This window comes from Ostrinia furnacalis, unplaced genomic scaffold, assembly GCF_004193835.3.
Source record: "Ostrinia furnacalis isolate ACB-3 unplaced genomic scaffold, ASM419383v2 OfSCF3544, whole genome shotgun sequence".
Classification (NCBI taxonomy): Eukaryota; Metazoa; Arthropoda; class Insecta; order Lepidoptera; family Crambidae; genus Ostrinia; species Ostrinia furnacalis.
The window spans coordinates 603,667-622,325 of record NW_021133783.1 but is presented as its reverse complement, the minus strand read 5'-3'; the positions used below and the strand labels follow the sequence as shown (position 1 = coordinate 622,325).

Sequence of the window (18,659 nt, the reverse complement as noted above, 5' to 3'; positions counted from 1 at the left end):
TCTTACTAAAATACGTAGTAAGTTAGTAAACAATATTTTGCGTTCGTATCATTAACCGCTTTGCAGCCAAAGTTGGTCAATATCAAAACCAGTCCTATCTCGGGCGGGCGGCGCAGCAGAACAATAATTCCTGCAGGCATTAGCATAACCTTATCCTAGGTCTGTACCGACAAGAGTACGTGATTTACTTTCGAGTGAGACGCGGCGCAACACAATGGCTAACTGTACTGCCACCTTGACTCGGTCGGACGCCGGCTGCCCTCCGCGATACAGGGTGTTGTCGAACAATACATAATATGATTGTGAATGTAGGGTATTGTCGAACAATATATGATTGTAAATGTTTATATTTCAATATAAGAAACTATGAGAAAAATACATTTTTTGCGTACTACGAGTATGTAAATTGTAATCGACCGTTTGATTTGAGAATCCAATGATAACTTATCTTGTGTCATTACAACATTAAAGGTACTAATAATACAGTATTAATTGCTACAGTTACCACACATCATTTACTTTAAATGAAAAATTATTCGATTATAACACAAAATACAATTCCCAATACTCTACATATCGTAAAGTATCATAAATGTACCTTCTATAAAAAGCCAGCTTTATCAAACCCCCGCAAATCGCGCACGCCCATTCATATCATACGAGATAAAAATAAACCCTCAAGTTCACGCGGTGAACGGCCGCGGACTGAAATAAAACAAGTAAAAAACGTGAAATAAAACATCCTTTAGACGCGGGAGTGTCGCTACGTCACGAGCGTTCTAGCGGCGCGTGCGTCACTGCACACAGAGGACTCACAGATACAGCTCATAGTACACATACCGCACACATAGATAGAGACGCGTGTAGGCTCGCGCTACGATCATGCGGTCAATTTTAATATCAGACGAAGAAAATGCCATGTTTTTGTACTCTTTTCACTTGTTTTAAGTAAAAAATAACATGTTATTTCAGATGTTACGATATTTAAATGAGGACAGGCCCAAATATTAAAATTGTATTCAGTTTTTATCAGTTCGGTTGAAATATTGTCAACGTTGTTTTTGATCTAAATAATGCATTCATAATTATGACTGTTTTGTTCGTATGTCAGTTTTTGTAAAGATTTTAATTGCCAGTATCATGACATTATTGCATGTCTACAAACTATTGACTGCAAGATGTTTTCATACTATTCTAGTTATTTGATACGAATATATCAATCTACAACACAGAGCATCATCATACAACGCGCGCACACATAGAAACCTATTCTTTTAAAGTCAGTATGTGTGCGAGAGTCAGGTGAAATGACCTTTTTGTACTCGTAAATATTGTCCATATGTTGAACTCGAGGTCCTAATGAGATAGTGGCATGGAATAAGCCTTAACTGGTCACTTGTTGAAACCTTAAAAACCTTAAAAAGCTATTTAAATGAAAATACTTGAGGTGCTACCTACTTTATCTTTTTAAAACGAGTCCCGTGAGAAATGGATTTTAAATGACTATTTTTTAACGGGATACGGGAGCAAAATGTAACTTTTTTTTCATTAATACGCTACAGTGACGATATTATTAAAACACTCAATGTGTGAAAAAAAAGTACACAAAAAGTACAACATTTCACGTCTTTCTATTGCATTTCTTGCTTTTATTCGCTGTAAGCATAATAAGTAAGCTGTATCCTTTATTGTAGATTAAAAAACGTTATTATGAAGCTTTTTAAACATTTCATAAGTGCCACTCGTGGTCTAAACTGAATAAATATTTTTGATTTTGATTCATGTTGTAAAGTAACCAATAGCTTCAAGCGACTCCTAACAAATATAAATAAACGTATCAATACCGTATAAACTTCCAAGTCGTGACGTCTAACATTCGCAACGTCCAATCCACGCGCACCAAATCGAAGCGTTACGTAACAGGAGTCCCATTCTTATGCGCGGGAGTCGCCCAAGGCCGCGACGGGAGGTCGGGCTCCGAGCGTCGACCCTAACTGTACACGTCCCGAAAACACGGGCAACGACCCGGGCAGATTACTGGGAACATCGGGAGATGGAACCTGTTAAAGCTATGCTGATTTTGGGATGATAATGCTCGTGATTTAATTTTTTGTTTTAATTTTGGATGACGTAAGATGGTTTCATGGATTTTTAAAAGACAGGATTAATTCTGTAGTTTTCCATTCCATTTCTTAAAAGATTGCTAGGGTTGTGGTAACCATACTTAGTAATGTAGCGCTCTACCTTCTTTTCTGCTCTTTATCTATTAATACCTATTGGTAGTCATTGCAGGGTAGCAAAAATGTGAAAACAAAAATTATATTCTATTATAAAGGGCCTTTCCAATAGACACATAGAATTAGACACTTTAACATGAGTGCCTCAAATCCAATGTGTTCTTTTTTAAAAAGGATTTCTGCATGGGTCTGCCTAAAAGAATCCAAATCAGAAAAAATCAAAAATATTTGTTTAGGCTAAACAAAGTAAGAAAATTTAATAATTTGCATTTAAGTCTAAATAATGTCAAAACCGACTCAGAGTAGAATAGAAAGAATAACAAATAAAATTTGCATATTTACCCTTTTGAGTTAAACAAATATCCATTCTAGTTAAATTGTTCAATTTCCTTTTGTTTCAATACAAAAACGGGTTATTTTAATGCAAATGAAAGGAGCATAATAGAATGCACAATGCAAGATCCTGCATGACTTATTGCAAGGGCACTTAATTATTATAGTATGGAAAAACAGACTTCGTATTTTATCCAATGACCATTAACATTTTGTTCCTCCATGAATATTAATTTATGCTGTTACCTACTTACATAGTAAATTTTAATATACACGTCACCACTTAATAATTTCACATCGGCTATAATTTTTAAACTACTACTAGTTTTATTAATGATCGAGTTGTATTCCTTTATAGCAATACATATTTACTACAATAAAGTATCAACATGCAATAAAAACATCCAGTTAGCAATCTACACACCTTCGGATTCAAATCTCAAATTCCAACGGCTTCCGTTAACATGTTTATTAGCAAATGTCATCAGAAAGCTCTCCCAAAACGAAGCCAATAGTTTCCCACACCTGACTCGAGTCAAACTTGTGCATACCACTCCCAAAACCCGTTGGTAACGGTACCCCTGCCTGACAGACAAACACTTTTATATCAGGCAATTAGAAGGACCAAACGAGCAGAGCGGAGGTAAATAATAACTGTACAACACTCAAATTCCAGCACTTTAACCTAGGTCATAAAATAGAACAACACTTTTGGATATTCAAATTGTGTATTGTATTTTTTGTAACTGTTTTAGTCCTTTGAAACGCCGCCCTGCAGTAGGTTTTACTGCTTTGTTTTCTGGTCGAAATGACTGACCATTTAAACGCGTGTAAATGGCGTTTACGCCATAAACTCGGCGAACACAAAACCGTAGTCTTTCAAATCTTTATTAGGCATTTTAGATAAGGAACAGTTACAAAACGGAATAATTTTGTATTGGGATTTCGTAAAAATTTGGTCGGTAAATGTATGTATTAATAACGGGAAATACAAGAAGAAAGAATAAGGTGTTATAAATATTTCTTCATGTGTATTCATTCTAAAGGTACTTCAATAAGCAATAACCGTCATTTACCAAAAAAAAACATAATATAAATTGTACCTGCAATATTATATTTATTTTGCTATGTACCTAGGTATAATTAATTATAAAATTATTGAGCTTGGCAACATCTGCCAAAGAGATTTGATTGATGAGTGTCAATCGAATCTCTATTAAAATTAATTACGTTATTTAAAACTAATTGCATTTTCATACAGTAAAAAATAAGATGCCTCTTCCTACGGTGTGAAAATATTATTGAAACCATTTGAAAAATTCGACCACATAAATAAAAAAGCCGCCAAAACTATCAATAGTAATTCAAACATACATCTATGATTAATCTATCCATATAGAAAATCAAAGACCATTAACATATACCACGGCCCACTGACACACAACCCCTCCCCGCGTACCTAAAAAAATCGTATCACGAATTTATTTTTTAGGCCATCCCACACGCGGGCCCCGCATCGAAAATTTGTCGCGCGCAGAGCGAGACAGAGGTAGCCGGCCGTCGAGAGTGAAAGAGACGACTGCAGCGAAACGGGGCCGGCTAACGGTACGCACGCGGAAGTGTGTCAGTGGCGTAAAGCATGCGCAGGCGCCGACAGGTCGTAACCGCCGCCAACTTTTCACTACATTCCCAACCTTGACCTACAGTTTTACGGTCGCAATTCGCGTGGCAGCCAATCTGGTTTTCGATTTTCACGGTGCTGATTCATGACAATGGCGATGTCCGCTTCTGTTTGACGATTACTTAGACAGTCCAGTTCTAAACCTACCTCAAGGCTGGCTTTTATTTTTGATACACTTTTCGCGGTCCGTTAGACTGGATTGCGATAAGGCGAATTTTGATACATTAATGAACTCAATTTCCTGGAACTTGCTTGTATTTAAATAAGGTTCCAGGTCAAGTCCGCGTCGAATCACGTTAACGATTACAATGTTGCTGAAGTTATCGCGCTTGAAATTACTTGTTTCACAGATTAGACAGAAAATGAGAAACATTACAAATAGTCGCATGGTAATAAAAAATACATTGTATAATTAATGCTTTCAAAAATAAAAATATTTTTAAGGTGATGTTTTGAGGAAAACATACCTACGCGGCTAAAAATAATTTACCAGGTCAAAACAGACCGGATCCGTGATCTGGTATAACCGAACCATTAACCATTATCATGTTGATATAAAAAAGCAACGTGGTATGCTTTTGCGAGGAACTCTACATTAGGTATTCATGTTTTTTCATTTTTATGTTGCAAAAGGTATAAAAATTTTAGGAATTATTATTTATTTAAAGAAAAACTTTTTTGTATGTAGTCTTCAAAGTTACCTAACGTAAGAAGCATTAAATATCAGCCCAAAGTTTTTTTTTTTATAAAGTAAAGATAATATGTCCGTCCACTCAAAAGACTTCAACGCGTCAGACGTCTTGACTTCTCGAACGAGACGAAATAATTGATTGTATTATTTAAGTAACAGAAAAGGTTCTATGCAATGAATCCTTTATGTAAAGTCTGTGTATACGTCTATGTATATGTTGACAACAGTATAAAAATAACACCTCGTCACTTTTCAATTTCTGTAATCATTAACATACACCGTTTGTTGTTATCGTCACCCGTATGACAAATATACTTTCACGTTAATTCACGTTACGGGCTCTTTTCAGTTGAAAATGCTAATGAAACTTACAGACATATAGAGTGTAGAGATTAGTACCGTATTTTTATGTTAATAACTACGAGTGTGGTAGATTTGAAGACCTAACGTATTCTTCTTACATAGCTCTTACATACAGTCTTATGTTGACCAAGTTCAAATGTACATTAATATCCGGTAAATATTTTTAAAAAGCTTATATTTTTACTAGCGCCTTTTAAAATAGACAAAATAAAATGGAAACTTTTTATCAATCACAGAATACATGTGTAGTAGTAATTGGTTAGGTACAAGTTGCACCACCTAACTTTGACCGTAACTATAACGATAACCGGTGATTTTTGTATGGAGTTTAACAGAATTTTGACGTTTGTCAAAGTTAAAGTAAGATGGTCGGATCGCTGCCTGCTGCTGTCTTTCCTGAAGACTATAATCCGGACCTTTTCAAGGCGAGAGTGAATAGGCACTTACAGACTGCATCCCACTTAACATCAGATGCGATTGTGGTCATACCTGCCTTGTTATGCATAAAATATTGGCCAAGTGCGTGTCGTGCCACGCGCAATGTAGGGTTCCGTAGTTGTCCATCGTTACCACAATATATTTAATAAGCAATTACTTCATCTAAAGCAGTGGTTCTTAACCTTTATGTCACGAGGGACCATTTTACCAAATTTCTGTCTTGTCAGGGACCACATATTTTTTCAAAATCCTATGAAAGGGGAGGTCGATTTCTCGTCCACTGTGCGCCGTTTGAGTTGTGTTGATTCGACTCATCACGTCACATCACTTATTACGATGTCTTCGTGGACCACTTGGAATGCCTCTAGGGACCACCAGTGGTCCGCGGACCACCGGTTCAGAACCATTGATCTAAAGTCACTTTTAATATTTTGGTATGAAAAATGGTGCAGCCCAGCCTTAGTGTCAAATTTTGCCCATCTTTCCTCATACTTAATTGGTTTCCCTATCCTTATTAATGGAACTGTTTCGAATCAACGGCTGCGAGACACGCGCCAGAGCAGCTGCGCGTACGCACGCCCTTGACGCGCGAGTCATTAGCCTTTAGCCGCGTGTCGCGAGCCCCGAGGAAGGAAACATTAGGAAAAATTTTGAAACTTTCCCCTAACCCTTTAAAAGGCAGCGGGAATATAGTTCCCACCATATTTTGAACCTTATCTTATGATCCAAAAAAACAATGAAAATTTTGATTATGTTATGAATGCTAAAGGCTTGGTTGTGCCATCTTACAAACTTTAACAAACGTCAAAAGTCAAACTTCATACAAAAACACCGGTTATTGTTATAGTTACGATTGAAAAGTGAGGTGGTACAACTCAACCTCAGACATTATGGGACGCTTTGGAGAATATAGGGAAAACAGAAATTAGGAAGAAACTATCAAACTTAAGACATCCACAAGGTTATTCTGATCTGTAGATACGAGTTTCTATAAAGTCAGACGTATCTTTTATGAATGAAATGCTGCTGCAAGTAACAAAGAAGAAATGCCACATGCAGATTCTATATAAACTCTATTTAAAAGGGACAAACTCAATTTTATAGCACATTTTCTAAAGATAAAATAAGAAAGACTAATAGAATAATCATACGCACTAACAAAATAAACAAAACGTTTTCTTTCTCGATTCCTAAAAGTGATAAAAAGTTGGGTCAAGAAAAAAAAATTAAATGACCTTAGGTAGCAATATTGATATGCCATATGCATTGAATAAAATGTTCTTCTTTTACAATTTAAGGGATTATTTATAGTCTTCAGTATTCATAAAAAGCGTTTCAATGCGTTACGATCAGTTACAAAGTTGGCAGGACGCTTCGATGTTACACTTTCTGCCAAGTGCACGCGTCAAAGTCAAAAATAAACTCTTTGTGCTTTGACACTAATGCCGCCCAACATCTGTCCACTCTAAAGATGAAGATGCCTATTGCCCATAACAACTTTCACTGCGACCAGCAGAGCGAATGACAGTGGCCCACAAAATCAAAAGAAATTGTCATTTTCGGCGGATTGTGGAAACAATTGTCGACAACGACACGCTAATGAGCTGGCCACATTCACAGATTATACCCCAAAATGTGTTTTATATGAATCAATTTGAACTCCATTTTATTCTGAAACGATTAAGGATTAACTGTTCTTAATTAATACTATCTGTTGTAGAACGTACGCAACACGAATTATAAATCGTTTATCAAGTATCTTCATCGAATACTACATTTTTATGTTCACCTTTAATGTGCAAATTAATTTATTAGACTCTGCCTTAAGCATGTTATCATAAAAACATAATTATTAACTTCATACTGTTATGAAAATAGCCTGCCTAAATAAAATTTATTCCGCAAAAGAAATATGTACTAGCGTGATACTGTAATAAATATAATATTACAGGTTTGTTTAACCCTACTTAATCTTATTAATTGGAAACACAATGAATACAAATTTTAGTAGGTACTGTTGTACTTAAAGTTAATTTAATAATATTAATAAGCATTTTCCTAATAAGCACTTAAAATTTGTAAAAAACCGCTGCTTTACAAAAAAATTAGGCCTTAAAGCCTATTTGTTGGCACCTTACCAAACACCGCTTTGCCAAACATACCAGCAACGAAAAAAACGGTATTATTGTTGTCTCCGAGCACGTTCAAATCGCAATCCCGACTGGCTATTTGCAACTTATTATTTTTTCGGCGGGTTTCGTCACCCGGCCGTCGACCCGAGCAATCAACCTTTATTCACACTTTGCGAAAATCCCAACCAAGGCCACGCTCTTGGCAGCCGAAACAAATCTATATCTTAATAGTATTTTTTACAAGATTATTGCAAGTTATTGCGTGCCCGCGTTGGCCAACTGAGTGCGTGGTCGGTCGCTTTTTGCCTCGATGTCGAAAGGAGGTTCAAAGTTTAAAAATGCAGTTTATTACTTGAAACACTAATTTATTATCGCTATTTTTGATAATAACCGAACACAAAAGATTGATATTACATGACTCTTATTATTTGTGTATGTTAATAAGGAACGTTTTCTTATAAATGGCGTACGTATATATTTTGATGGGCGACTCCTCAGCGGGGATCCTTTGCATATGCATCAGGCATCATTCAAATCCGCCCTTCAAGCATGTTCTGAACAATGTAATGTAGGTATTTCATACGGTGATTTCATTATAATTTTGCGGCGCATCGTTAGAAAGAACACGGTCAGGCACTCGAGTAACTCGGTTAATTGTGCATGTACTCGTACATACATAAGTAGATCGTTGAGCACTTGTGCTATCTGTCTATCCATCGGCAATTTTCTTTGTTATATGCTATTTTAATATTTAGTAATGATACACTTGAATATGGAGTTATTAAAAGTTAACGGCCGCTGTCTTAATTGATTCTATCAAGTCGGCCGCGACAACTATGACTTCAGACTTACGACCATACGCATCTAATTATACAACAGATTCAAATTCAATCAAGTTTCATAATTCAAGTTCAAGGGTTCCGATTACACAAACAGGTCTAGATAAGACTGAAAACCACTGCATACAGTCACCATCATTTGTATAGTCATCTGGAATCTATGGGATCAAAAAGCCAAACTCTACAAGGTCTCAAAATCGTCGCGTTTGTTGTTTTCAAACCCAATTTTAATGAATCAAAAATGAGTTTTGCACAACAGGCGTAGGCCTTGTAAACAAGCAGAAATAAAATAACGCGGTTGGTATATAGACACCGATAGCTAGTCAAGCGAGGCGGCGCGCGCGCCGTCAAAATGGAAACGTTTGTGCGGTGCCTTTGATTGCGTTGCTGCTACGTATAATAATTCGGTGTTAGCTAACTAAAGTGTTTCGATTGATAAGACAATTTTTTAAATGACAATTTGCGTAATGCACCTGTAGTACCAATAGCAACTATAAATAGAGTCAACCTAGTTTGCATACAAAATGCAATAGATACATTTAACACTGAAAGTGTTGTACAACAATGGATAATTTTTATTATTACAAATAAATAAATTTTATTCTGATTAAATAAAAAATAAGGCAAAGACGACGGATATGGTGGTTTTAAGAGTAGGTAGTCATATTTATAAGTTGAATTGCGTGAAAATCTATTTCATTACTAATAAATTCTGGCAAAAACGATTTGAAACGTAAAAATATTTTTTAAACTTTTCATACAATTTTCTTCCGATTTGTATTTTTTTTTACATTACTATCAAAATTCATTGCGTAACTTAAAGGATCGGAGCTACTTTATTTTATACAATGTAGAGATTTTCAATACAATAGGATCGCCACTGTATTCCACCAATTAACCTAGCCTCTCAGCAACAGAATAGAATAGAATAGAAATATTTATTTGTATGTATGCTAACGAGCTCGTCTGGTTGTTGCAGATAGCGCGCCAGGGTGGCGGCCTCCAAGTATGGCGGTGGTGGGCTGTCGCTCGGCTCCGGCGTGTCGGTGAGGCGCGGCATGAAGTGCGCGGGCGTCGCGGGCGCCGGCGACGAGCTCATGCTCGGCTCCTGCTGGCTGGACCCCAAGGACGCGGCCTCGCCCCCGCCCACCTGCCACGAGCTCCTCGACTCCCTCCTCGCGCCGCCCCCCCTCGCGGAACTCAAACCCCTCCCCCCCTTCACCGGCTACACCGGACACCTCTCCATCAACGGCATCTCCGGACACCACTTCCACGCTATCGCGCAACGCCTGCCCGAAGAAAACAACAACTACCCCACCCAGAGCGGCTACGGCGACCATGACGTCGTCAGCTCCTCCACCTGCGCCGCCGACGCGGAACCACCAGATTTGGAAGACGTCAAACCTTTCTTAGAAACTGACACGAAACCCTTCGCGGAGACCACGTCGGCCGCCGACTCCTGCGCCGCGTCGTGCTCGCCCCCCGCTAAGCTATTCGAGGAAGGTCCTAAACAGGAGATGTACGACATCAGCTCGATAGAAGACATCGCGGCCATCATCGGCTCCGCCATCGCAGACACCACCGTCCCCTCCCAGCCCGAGGACCCCGAGCGGAACGACTCGCGCGACAGCTGGATGGACATCGACGCGTGGATCGCCGGCGCCTGCAATCAGCACGGCGACAAAATCGTGCCGCACGATCTCAACGAATTCGTCTTGCCGACGTCGCCCCCGCCACAGTCGCAGAGCCATCACGGCCTCGAATTCTCTTGCAAATCGGGGCAGGACTTTGTTAAAAGCCAAGAGTTTCTACAGAAGAATCTGAATCAGGCGGGCTCGACGCTCCAGTCGCTGCTTACACACGGTTACATGCCTTTGCTACAAAATCGGTTACAGAATGGGCCACCTGTCAAGCAAGAGGCTCCGAGCTCGACCAGCTACGGAATGGACGTTATATCGACATCGTCGCCACCCGGCAATGCGGTGTCGACAACAGACGGGGTGGGTGGCATTTTGAACGGGCGGTATGCCTCTCATTACGCACTCGGCTTGAAACCAGAAGGGTTGTGCAGTCCAGAAAGGTTACTAGGCTATCCGCACGCGCACACTACCACCGTGACTCCTGTGAGTAAAAGTAAAAGGAGAGGAGTGAAGACGAAACAAACAAGCAACGGGGGAAGTATTCACGGTAGCTCGCTGTCGTTCCCGTCGGCGACGGCCGCGGAGCTCAGCGGGCTGCTGGGCAAGGAGAAGCCCGTGCACCGCTGCGGTATTTGCAATAGGGGATTCCTGAACAAGTCCAACATCAAGGTGCACCTGCGGACGCACACGGGCGAGAAGCCGTTCCGCTGCGACGTGTGCGCGAAGGCGTTCCGGCAGAAGGCGCACCTCATCAAGCACCAGCAGATCCACAAGAGGATCGGCAGGGACTAGAGGACCAGGCTCCTCACCAGCTCAAACGAAGCATTTCTATAGGTTTAGTTGTGTGTGTGAACGTTGTCGCTGAGAAGCATCTCACTGTGTAGAATCTCATGTAGGATACGTGTGTCGTGTTTGTTTCATTGTCTTCTAACTTAGTTAAGAGCGATGTTCAGATATTATTATTTTTAATAACCCTTAGTATAACATTCCTAAGGACAAGTGCAATGTTAACTAGTTTTAAGTATCTTCAGACTTATTTTGATGTAGATAATTGTTTACAAAATGTTGTTGTGTGATGGATGCGGGCGATTGTGACTAGAGTATTTCATTCCGTTTTATTATTATTGTATAGATTAATCCGTCTGGTTAGGTTTTAAGTATCTTCATACTTCGTATGTCTTAAATTAATTGTACTCATTTGCCAACTAAAGCGCGTTTGTAAGAATACTGCGCGCGTTTAGAGGCTCTCAAAGCATGAACGAATATACCTTTATATTTTTATTTATTTTGTATGTGAATGGTTACTCCGATTACCTACTTATAGTCAAATTATCATATAGTCTTATAATTGTATATTATTAAGTACTTAATTAATGTTAGCGAAACATAGATGACAAAGCAAATGAGGCTAAATTTAAACTTTGAACATTTTGTTCGTCAAATCGAATAACAACTAATACTCTTCCATAATAATTTATAATACTAATAACTTCATATTAATAATCATTCTTCAAGTTCATCTTCATATTTTCATATTAGTACTGTCATAATATTTAGCTATTTTAATAATTAATCTATTGATAAATGGAATTACAGTCACAAATATTACACAAACAAACGAATGTGTTTCGAGCAATTAGCTACAACAAAGTTGCATTGTCCGTTAGCGATCCTGAAAATGTTACCTTTTGTAAAAATAGGTAAATAGAATTTTAAAATATTTATATTGTGTTCACACATTTATGTTATGTATGGCTTCTCTGTCACGCAATTTTCAATGATGAGGCATTCTTTATGATACTTGTTTATGGGCGGTTATTGATTTAAACTACAATTTGACTTATTGATACTGTTCCACCGAAATCATTAGTAGGCGTTACTTTTAAAGCGTTTCATTATATTACTCAAAATATTCGATGCCTATGTGCCTGACTAAATGAAAATATTATTTGGTTATTATGAAACTACATACACAACCGAATAGTTTTCGTTCGTTTTCAGCCGAAAGACGTCCACTGCTGGACAAAGGCCTCCCCCAAGGATTTCCACAAAGACCGGTCCTGCGCCGCTCGCATCCAGGCACCTCCCGCGAGCTTCACCAGATCGTCGGTCCACCTAGTGGGAGGCCTGCCCACGCTACGTCTTCCGGCTCGTGGTCGTCACTCAAAAACCTTCCTGCCCCAGCGGCCATCAGCTCTACGAGCTATGTGCCGTGTGGGGTGTGCGAATAGTCTTCATTTAAATACCATTTTTTATCATGTCAATTTTTCCAATACGGAAAATGAAATTATGGAAATCCTCATCCACAGGCATGTCTCTAGACTGCTATGGCAAAAAATTAAGCAATTTTAATTAAACCTGGATTAAAATGGATACCTTTGCACCATAATTTATTTATAAGACGATCAAATACGAGTTAGGTAGAATCGCGGGCAGGGTTTTTCAGGGATCGAATTTACCGAACTGTTGAACGTATCAAACTGTAAGAGTAACGTTTATTTATGAGGTGTAGGAAACTCCAAGATACGTAGGCCGCCAAGATCGCCCATTTGTTTAATGAGCGCGCTGTACGATCCTTCGCGATGCGCGGGCGCACGCGAGCGGCGGAACTCGCGTCCGGGAAGCGGACGGAAAAAAAATAAAATTCAGCGCACTAATAGTACCAATCCGCTGTTGCACAACCGCTGTCAGACAATTAGGACAGTATTTAATCAATTGTACACGTACCGATCGGTAGAAATATAGGTAGGTAATAACAAATTTTAAATCCATGCACCAAAATACGGTGCGTTATTTTTGAGACTTTTACTGAAAGTTTGTATCTATGTATAGTATAGTCGATAGCGATATGTATTAAGTAATCATCAATATTGTAGTATTGATTAATGAAATCATGATTATCACAATTATCATCACAAAAATCTTTATTCTCAAACCATGACATTAACACTTACTTCATGTTCATCGCTTTTATTTCCAACTAATGCATTTTACGAGTCTTCGCCTTATTTAAAGCTTGTACATTCCATTTCATGTTTATTTGCGTAGTTTAAAAAACGCGGCGGCTAAACGCCCGTTTATAGCCGTGAGGTAAGAACGGTCGCCATGTACGATGTGAGAAAACGCGCGGTTGTAAAACGCTGGTATTTTATTAGGAACGGTGATGACAAAAATCACCCAAATGAAATTGTTTTGACCCACCTTCCTTTAAAAAATAAATAACTAATTCTATTATTTTATTTCGTTAAATCTGATTGGAAATTTTCAGTTTTTCTTTCAGATATTTATATAAGTTTTTGCTTTCTTAATGTGTCAAGGAGGAGTGTTTTACCCGCGGCGTGTCTCACTCGTGCGTAGTTGGACCCCAAAAGTACCTTTTGCTAGCTGTTAGGCGTTAGACTAAGTATTTATTTCTAATTGTAATATTATTGTAATTATTCGTACTGTAAATCCTTTCACGTAGAAAACTACGTAACCCTCGGATATGTTACAATTAATGTAAGGAGAAAATGTTATATTTTTAGAGGTTTTTTTCAATCCATTCTAAGTAAATTGTAAATTAATGTAAAATAAACGAGATTTTTGTTAACGATACTTCTTTTGTTTTATTGGTTTTTCTAAATTGTTTTGTTTTTATTGAAACAATGCTCGTATTAAAATGTTGCATCTTTGTCAAAAAGTAATACACTAGCTAAAAATAAACAACTTGTTTAAATGTATGTCAGCATCATTGTATGCAGCTCTGCGACGACGGCTATTCTTGATACAGTTTTTCCTCCTAGCCTGTTTTTTTGTGAAAGTAAGTATTATTTTGGTGTTATTTGTGTTCATTAAATGTTGATTTAAGCGGAAAGCAGAGGAAGTCGTCGTTTGTAAAGCTTGGAAAATGTTTAAACCAAATGCCGACGGCTGTGCCAATGAATAAATTGAAAAATTAGCTAAATTGTTGGGGTTTAGAGATACTATCTTTATTATTTGGATCATTTTTACTGAAGTTCATACTCCCATCTCACATAGATCAGAGCCTGAACACAGTGTTAAACATTTTAAAGACGCCTTTCATAGGATAAAAGTGGTAAAACTACTTATGTAGCCTGGAAGTAGCCTGCCATCTTGATGATAAAAAAGAGGTGAGTAATAAACTTGAGAGAGTTTTAATGCCTCTAATTAGTGCTTAACCTAAATAAAGTGATATCATCTTTAAAAACCTCCTCAATCAGCAGGTGTCATGTGTTTTTCTAAACAAAAACAAACGTTTAGGCCCGTCCTTCGTAGGTTCACACGCGTTTCTAAAAATGGTACAACTGGGTCACAGCCGATCGCGAACAAAGGTGCGAATACAGTGAGAGAGCCGAGTTCACACAAGCGGATGAAAGTCGGATGTGAAAATTGACATAGTGCGCACGCGGCTTTTTGCGAACGCGCTTTCTCGGGTAAGGTAAACATTGGCGACCTTGTGAGATTACTATAGATTTCAGCGGTACTACGACGGTAAAAAACTTGTATTATGTTACCTAAACAGTTGTAATTATTTTTAGAATCATTAACTGTTTTGCTTTTATTGCGTGAAAAATGAGAGATGTCCTAACGTGCCCTCAAAAGCACGATATATTTTTTCGGTTGGATTCAAGTCTAATATGTCATAGCCAAACAGATAATAGCGACTCTCTAACTCATTTGCGTTTCAGCGAAGACTTAAAAACGATTCTACATTCATCCCTCTGAAATATACCATTGTTAACAAAGGATTTATAACTGAAAACTTGGCTGACTGAAACTGAAGGCTTGTAACTGAAAGCACCTGAAAACTTTTTTGCTATGTAACTGTATGCTGCTCTTGGACATCGAACTTAAGAACTCTCTATTCTACCTACAAGATCTCAGAGGCGTTAGTAGTACGTATATCTAATGAAGCCAGTGGCGTACCCGACGCGCGACGCACACACACAAAGCGTCGTCACTTTCTACTCGCTCGTCACTAAGAGTTACCCACTTCATTTGAGACGATTACGACCGTTTTGTCAACTGAACCACTTATATTTGCTGAAATATAACCCAGCTCAGATATATTATGTTAGTTTTATCAATTAAAAAGTGTTACATTTGTTCATAATTTCAAACGTCAATATAAATGATAGAAACAAAACACACGCAAATAATTGTTTATTATCTTTTGTTTGTTTATGAATTAGAAGAGATTAGCTCAAATGTATCGAAAATAGACTTTTTCAGCGATAGGAATGTAAAAAAAGGTTAAAAAAACTAGAAATTATTGCATGACTTGAATTAAATATATCTGTACATAGTACATTTATAAAATAATAACTCTTTTATGTTCATGCATTCTCCAAGTGTTAAACACTACTCACTCAAGCTAGCCGTAGTATGGTTAGCAAAAAATTGCAAAACAGCGAATTAATTAATTTCAAATGATTGCTAATTAAGTACTTAGTTAGCAACGGTTGTCATTTAAACAGACGCTTTATGTAATTGACACCGAAGCAAATTTATTTGCAGACCGTGTTTAACCTTTGTTTTTAGGTTAGGCATCCATTTTATAGTTATTATTAAAAGATTATGTCGAAGTCATTTATGACATGCCTTTCAATAAGTACTTTTTTGAGTCGCCTCTCGATTTAAATTTTAAATAACTTAATAAAAATCCGATTCTCACCTTAGGCAATTCGATTTTTTTCAAGCTTTAGTATAGCTAGTTTTAGTTTAGTTTTTTTTTTTTCAATATTTTAAACTTCTTAGCGTTTTTATTTAGTGTAAGTTTTAGAAAGGCTTATTTCCAAGCGAACGACTACGAGCAATACGGGCACCTTCTCTTGAAGAACACATGGAAACTAGAAACGACACCATGACATGCATCTTTGATATAAATATTAAAAATTAGAGATACCATAAAACTTGAGTTTTCATTTCCCCTGTACCACTTTAGCGTCATAAAAAACTCGTTCCACGATGACTTGAACCTACGCGACAGTAGCGTCAGACAAAAACTGGGCACTGCCAGTTGTTTTGCGCACGCTACCGCAGATTCTTTCACCAACCCACTTACATAGAGAGGTTTGATTTCACCGGCGACAACAGCGCGGCGATCGTGCACTGTGCGAACTTAGGACAAAAAGTTCAGACATTGCATGAGATTGTAATGATGGATCAGTAATCTGTAATTACTTGAATGAATTACAGACTGACATGCTAAAATAATCTCGTAAAATACAAGTTCAAACCCTCAACCTGCGTGTGGCTGTTATTAGATGTGGATAGGCATTTAGTAGAGTCAAGTCAGAATTTTGGGAATAAATACTACTTTGCCTAACTTCCTATGAATTTATTTAATTAATTAATTTAGTCAATTTAGGGCTGATTTTTCAAGCTTTGGATAACTTTTAACTGAAGAATAAGTTTGGCACATTGACAGTTTTAGTATGGGAAGTATGTCAAAATGACAAGGTTATTCTTCAGTTAAAAGATATCTGAAGATTGAAAAATCAGCCCTTAAAAGATTGATTGAATTGAAAGTGCAAATAAATTGTAAACGCTGTAAATATATGTAAATTTCAAAGTAATTCTACAAAATGATTTTGAAATAATAAACGGGCTTATTAATAATAAAAATTAATTAGAAAATGTATCAAGTCTATAGTGTTAGTGGTGTAGTCAAGGTTTGTATAAACGCCAGATAGAACACTCGACGAGTTTGAGGAGCGATCGCAGATCATTTAACAATGGTAAGTACTGTAGCAGTTGGTAAGTTATACGAAATTAAAGAGTTTTGGTGAAATTACAAAATAGAAACTACTACTCACTGGTAGACCAATAACAATGAAGAGCTTGTATCACAGTAACTACGCATCAGATAATTTATTAATAAACACTCATGACTCCAAGTCAAAAGATGTAATCTTCGTGACCATCCCTACTTCGTGCTTCGGAGTGCACGTTAAGCCACGTCTATCCGATTGAGCCACGTCAGACGCCTATGGGCGGCTCATTAAGCCTGAACCAGGGTTGTGACCTCAGTTGTTACAGACACGGTAGAAGATCCCAATTTGGACGGCTTTGGAGAGCTGATCAAGCACCACCAGGCTAGGAGGCATCGGTTTAATAAATGAACTCCTGATTCCCTTGTTCACGCTACAACTTGAGAATAACTTTACCAATTTCATTAAACTTTTCTAATACTTTGGAAAAGGATCTTACGGAAAGAAAAATTAAGAAAATTTCAGGAAACTTATTAACGAACTTACGAGCACAGAAATTAATTTTATTAAGGCAGGTTTAGTTAATATTAACTGTTCTTATTAACGGTATCGCAAGTTACATTTTGAAATCAGTAAATGCGTAGGCTCATGAAATTCCACAGGTCAAACGGAGCAACAATAAATATACGAGTGGCATAGCAATAACTGATAAATGATAATATACTACGGTGTATATTATATCAGATTGAATAGTGGGATCAAACATACCTACCTACTTTCATATTGTATTGACAGTAACAGCTCTGTTGTAAGACTTTATGAATCGCCATAGGGGAGCAAACAGTAACTCTACATCGATATTAATCCCAACTATAATATTATAAATGCGAAAGTAACTCTGTCTGTCTGTCTGTCTGTTACGCTTTCCCGCTTAAACCTCGCAACCGATTTTGATGAAATTTGGCATAGAGATAGTTTGAGTCCCGGGAAAGAACATAGGATAGTTTTTATCCCGGTTTTTGAAACAGGGACGCGCGTGATAAAGTTTTTCTGTGACAGACAAAATTCCACGCGGGCGAAGCCGCGGGCGGAAAGCTAGTCTACTATAGTCTAGGTTGCTTAGGACCAGTTTTACCATAGTATTGAACATTGGAAGAATTATAATATGGATGTCCATAGTAAATAAGAACCTTAAAGAGGTCCAAATAAACAGCGAGACGACCCAAGACCGAGTCGCCTGGAGACGCATGACACGGAGAGCCACCCCCAAATAAAATGGGAATGGGCCAGGCAAAGAAGATTGACCATTGGAAGAAATTGCTATGGTGATTTTTTATCTTTTGTTATTTTGTAGACTACTCGGAACCGTTGTGTTAGGTATATTAATTGGAAAATATTGATCATGTAAACATCGTAATCAACCAATTATTCCAAGTAATTAGGAAGGATGCTCTTTATTGGGTGTTAAATCGCGTCGAAGGTCTAAATATGCTCGTATGTTATTAGTGTGGGGCAGGTGGCACAACCTACATTTTGTATTTTGCTCTGCAGGTTCCTAGAGCAGTTGGTACTTGCAAATAGCTGCAGTTACT

At 37.8% G+C, this 18,659-nt stretch overlaps 1 protein-coding gene across 4 annotated transcripts in view; it reads left to right on the top strand.

The window, feature by feature from the left end:
* The window catches only part of ich (zinc finger protein ichor), a 34,321-nt gene extending 22,829 nt beyond the window's left edge, over window positions 1–11,492 (top strand). For all 4 annotated transcript variants that reach the window (XM_028311723.1, XM_028311725.1, XM_028311726.1 and 1 more), the window contains one exon: window positions 9,694–11,492. In XM_028311723.1, coding sequence (XP_028167524.1) covers window positions 9,773–11,146 — 1,374 coding nt within the window. In that variant the 5' untranslated portion in view covers window positions 9,694–9,772 and the 3' untranslated portion in view covers window positions 11,147–11,492. The remainder of the gene's footprint in view (window positions 1–9,693) is intronic.
* Window positions 11,493–18,659: the final 7,167 nt, after the last annotated feature.